A 5,457-nucleotide genomic window follows, 5' to 3' on the forward strand; every position below is an offset into this window, starting at 1 on the left:
ATCAACCCGCTCAGTTCAGCGAAAATCGTGAAAGACTACTCACCATGGCCAAGGACCTTAAAAACAAAGTTGTCGTTATAACTGGCGGCGCAGTGGGAATCGGTTATGAAATCGGTGACAAATTCCTCCAGAAAGGAGCGAAACTCATCATCATACTCGATTTAAGCGAGAAACACGGCACAGAGGCCGTGAAAAAACTAAACGCTAAGCATGGAGAACACAGGAGCGTTTTTATCAAATGTGACGTCACTAAAGACCTCGAAGCTGTGTCTAAGAAAATCATCGACACGCACAAACATGTCGATGTTCTTATCAACAACGCTGGTATCCTTGATGAACTGTCACCAAGAAAAACTATCGAAATCAACGTGACCGCTCTAATCGAATGGTCTTTGAAATTCTGGGACCACATGAGAAGAGACAAGGGAGGGAACGGAGGTACCATTATGAACTTAGCATCGATTTACGGGTACAGGGTAGAACCGTATGTTCCTGTTTACCAAGCCTCTAAGTTTGCTGTCATGGGTTTTACCAGGTCCCTTGGGTATCCGTATAATTACAACAGAACTGGTGTCAGGGTAGTGGCTATCAATCCAGGGTTTACTGAGACGGCTTTGACCCATGCTCTAAAAACCATGGATGATAAGGAGCTCCAGGATGACTTTGTGAAGTTCCTCAAAGAACAAATTTGGCAGAAAGTAGACGCTGTTGCCAATGCGGCTGTACAGATATTTGAGCAAACTGAGAGTGGAACCGCTTGGCTCATCGAAGGTTCCAGACCTATCGTAGAAGTGAAATAAAATCAGTTTAATTTTGAATCCCAAAAATGTTAAATCGCTTTACTTATTGCCTATAAAACATGTAAATTATGTTACTTGCGTATCACTTTGATTATTTTATTGGTTTACTCATTTTTTTATTTCTAAAGCTAGCAAAAGGTTCCATGAAAAAAAATCTTAATAAAGTGCTTTATTACAATACAATCTAGACTAATAAGTAATTTATCTTTAACTTAAACTATCTAATCAGAATTTAATCTAAGAAATGTCCATTGGCAGTTCTTAGTTTCTTAAGGGGAAGACACTGCTAATGATGTGTTCTTTTGTGCACTGCAACAATTTTTATTCACTAGTCACTATTTTAGCACTAGGTACACTAATTCAAAAGGCTTAATTCTTTTGAGTCTTCTTTTTAAGTCCGTGTTGTATATGACAAAAATCCCCGAGGCGCACAAACACGGGATAATAAAAGACGGGACTTCAGCCGTTTTAGTGGGGATAGGGGGGAGTGATACATCGAGCATGTTGAGAATACATATTAAAAAGTTTTTTTTCTGTAGTATTAGCTATTCTGTGACATCGTCTGCAAAACTCGCTATCGCTCGCGGGATCGGGAGTTTTCTAAAAACTAACCTGTGCCTTTTTGAGGGTCTTAAACATACAAATTATATTTATCCGTTGCTTAGTACCCATAACACAAGCTTTACTAAGCTTACTTTGGGATTAGGTCAATTGTTGTGAATTATACCGTGGTATTTATTTATTTCTTTTCAAATTATTTTCAACTATCACAAGTTATGATAACAACTGATTGTGTAATAGTCATGTTTTGTTTATTTTTAAAAATATTTGTCATTGTTTCCGTGTCGTGCTGGCCTAGTGGTTTGACCTATCGCCTCTCAAGCAGAGGATCGTGGGTTCCAGCCCCGGGCTCGCACTAAGCTTTTCTAAATTCATGTGCGAAACCTTTGAAATTTACCAAGAGCTTTACTGTGAAGGAAAACATCGTGAGGAAACCTGCACAACCCAGCGAAGCAATTCAATGGTGTGTGTGAAGTTCCCAATCTGCACTAGGCCCGCATGGGAACTACGGCCCAAGACCTAACGGCGAGTTTGGGATACTGTGTCGGTGCTCTTTGAATATCTGTCTGTGGTACGGAATCGCTACTAATTATTTTGTGGCAAAATCCAGCTTTCAGGGTATATGTGGAGGTCTCAGCTTAAATTTGCACTCCTATCTCCTATCACTTCCAAAATTATTAAGCTATAAATTTGAAATTGAATGGTTGAAATTGAGTGCTGCTAAACAGAAGCGTGTAAATAGACCATAATGCTTTCAGAAGAGGAAGGCACGCCAGTTTGCCTTGGCCTCTACTGGGCGCGAAACACTGCCACGCCCTCACATATACTGTACTGAACTGTAGGTATATTCCATACTAGCTTTTGCCCGCGACTTCGTCTGCGTAGATTTTTATATTTACACAATACTCGATAGGAATGAAGTTAATGTCCTGCATTGGCCGTTTCGTGGAATTTTCGAAAAATCCTTTCAAACTACAGCTAAACAATCAACTGAAAAATCTGATCATGATCAATAAGTTTCACATCTAAATTGCTCAAGAAATAAGATTTTTATTTTTCGCTTACTATTTTCCTACATCGAGTGATCGCAAAGATTGGATTGCATCGCAACCCAGCCTCGCGCTGGCTTGCCGTTTCAGCCGAAAGCGAAGCGGCCTGCATGGCTAGAGCGCCACTGAGTCTCACATCGCGGTCTTCCTCAGACTCCTGAGACCGTGCCGTGCCCCTGGTAGTCCTAATGCGCTGCGAGACTTTCGCAAAAGATTCGTTTTTTTCGGGAAGGCATGGTAACGCCTAAAAAATGCGAGTCCCAATTCCGAAATCATTTGAAATTTACTTCGCAAAAGAAAGAGAAAAATGTTTTTTTTTTAGTACTCACCTTCGTGACAATTATTAAGTGCTTAAAAGAGGCAATACGTATGAATATGGATGTTTCATAGTTCCCCTTAAGATGGCACTGTGAAATGTGTGTCAATTAATTTATTGTCGTTTAAATTTGTTATATTATTTAATCAATTACCTAAATTTCTTGATATCCGTACTCCTTCTTTTAAACTTAGTCAATTTGGCTAAATCAGCGCCATCTGTTAGTGTAGCAGGGTACTCGATAGTCGTACAACACTTGAAAATAAGTCTGCACCTCCTTCCTAAGTAGCGTCATAAGATTCAGGTGCAAACTTAACTTAATCAAGAGTAGCGGCTACCGCCCCCCCCCCCTCTTTTAGGGGTAGGATTTTAAAGTCTATATAACCTGACCGGGGATTTTCTCGCCAGATTAGTAAAGCTTGCATGAAAATCCGTTCAGCCGTTTTCACGTGATGCGTGGTCAAATAAACAGACAAAAATTCTAAAAACTTTTGGAACGTGTTCTGTTATCGATTCTAAGTATCCCCAGCCAACTTTTGTATAGATATAAGATAGATGTATAGAATTATACTCGTACGCGTGTTGATATGTGTGTTGATTTTACCATTAAGTACTTATAGTTCTTTTTTTTAGCATTAGAAAGAAGGCAAGCGATCTTGATGTGTTTTTTATTGAAAAAACTTTTGAAAAATAAGTCACAGCAAATAGTAACAATTAGCAAGGATATAATGATCATTTACATGCTTTTAGTATCATAAAAGTAATAGTAACTGTTTTTTAAACGTTTTTCAATAAAAAGACTCGTCAAGATTGTTTACCCTATTTCTAATGCTAAAAAAATAAGTATAACTATGTAAGTAAACTATTTTTTATTAGTTTACTCCATTACATACTGTTTACCCAGTTCTTCAAAAGATGGCATTGTAATGTGTGGCAATTACTTTATTGTCGTTTAATTTTAGTCGTATCATTAAATCAATTAAATTATTCAATTATTTGTTGATATCCATACTCCCTCTTTTAAACTTAGAGTTAATTTGACAAAATCCTTCCTTACTCGAGTCACAAAGTTATTAATTTCAGCGCCATCTGTTAGTTTATCAGGGTACTTGATAGTCATAGCACGTATTTGAAAACTTGAAGGTGGAAACTTAACTCAATCGAATCGAATGTAGTAGCTACCTCCACTTTTAAGGGTTGAATTTTTATACCCTAAGGGTCGAATTTTTATAGCCTATAACCTGGCCGGGGATTTTCTCGTCAGATTAGTAAAGTTTGCATAAAAATCCGTTCAGCCGTTCTCACGTGATGCGCGGTCAAATAAACGACAAACAGATAAACAGACAAACAGACAAAAATTCTAAAAACTGTTGGAACGTGTTCTGTTATCGATTCTAAGTATCCCCAGCCAACTTTTTTTCGAATATCTTCCATGTACAGACTTTCGACCCTCTTCAGCTTTATTATATGTATAGATAATTGGATAACATACTTAATCTTTTTATTACGATAAAGCTACAATAATGGATTGTATTTCAAAGTGTTTGTTGGATAAGCGAATGTTTTTCAACTATATTAGCGGTACTCCTCCTCTTTTTAACCGAGTGCCCGAAGGAGGGTTATGTTTTTTAAAAAAAATAAAAAAGTATTAATCTCCCTTCTTGTTTTTTTTCGTAGACGCCATAATACTTGTATATACTCGTAATAATTCGAGTATACACCCTATCTAACTTCGACACAGTTATGATAAATCTAACGATACCTCATACGTTATAATCCGTCCAGCCGTATAGGCTGCAGAGAAGACCAAAAAATAGAAATGCATTCGCTCGAAATACACAACCCTCCTCAAATGTGTCCACAGTAGGAAAAACGTCAATTACAGCACTTTCCCTAATTTTTTTATTTTTTTATTCGACTTAATGGCAAACGAGCAAGTGGGTCTCCTGATGGTAAGAGATCACCACCGCCCATAAACACCTGCAACACCAGGGGTATTGCAGATGCGTTGCCAACCTAGAGGCCTAAGATGGGATACCTCAAGTGCCAGTGATTTCACCGGCTGTCTTACTCTCCACACCGAAACACAACAGTGCAAGCACTGTTTCACGGCAGGATTAGTGAGCAAGATGGTGGTAGCAATCCGGGCGGACCTTGCACAAGGCAATTAATGTGATTGATTGAAGTTCAGCTATTAAAACTCATCGCACAAGAAATCAACGAAACAAACTAACAATCTAGTTCATTAACAATCAGAAAACCAACCCTTACAAGTTGCAGCAGATGGCAATCGGGCTTTTAATCCCTAGTGGGCTGTAATGAAACTTTTTCCGCCCGATAACCCTCTCATTAGGGGGAAAAGACGTTTATTGGAGTTGCCAACTCCCTTTCACGGTACGCACTAATCGTGATATCCTGAACGATCCAATTAATAGTAGATACATCACTATTAAAGCTTGAATAATATAAAACAAAGAAAATAATTAAACCCAACAATATTACTAAGTAGTAGGCAACACAAAGAATAGAATTGATGATGTGATTGATGTGACAATGGGCGGGCCATATCGCTCGAAGAACTTATAACCGTTGAGGGAGAATAGTACATTGTGTCTTAAGGGAGGTAAATAAGGAATTACGAACGAGAGTCTATTAGAAGCCCGAAGCCGAAGACTGAGGGCACGCAATTTTAGAGTTTGGCGTGAAAAGGTTACGGTATATAAGAGCCAAG

The 5,457-nt window shown here is 38.4% G+C and overlaps 1 protein-coding gene across 1 annotated transcript; it reads left to right on the plus strand.

Moving 5' to 3' along the window:
- LOC141429305 (alcohol dehydrogenase 2-like) lies at nucleotides 1-983 on the plus strand. Its single transcript, XM_074089601.1, has one exon. The coding sequence runs from the start codon at nucleotides 45-47 to the stop codon at nucleotides 798-800; it is 756 nt and encodes a 251-aa protein (XP_073945702.1). The 5' UTR covers nucleotides 1-44; the 3' UTR covers nucleotides 801-983.
- The last annotated feature ends 4,474 nt before the right edge of the window (nucleotides 984-5,457 follow it).

Source organism: Choristoneura fumiferana, chromosome 6 (genome assembly GCF_025370935.1).
Source record: "Choristoneura fumiferana chromosome 6, NRCan_CFum_1, whole genome shotgun sequence".
NCBI classification, from domain to species: Eukaryota; Metazoa; Arthropoda; class Insecta; order Lepidoptera; family Tortricidae; genus Choristoneura; species Choristoneura fumiferana.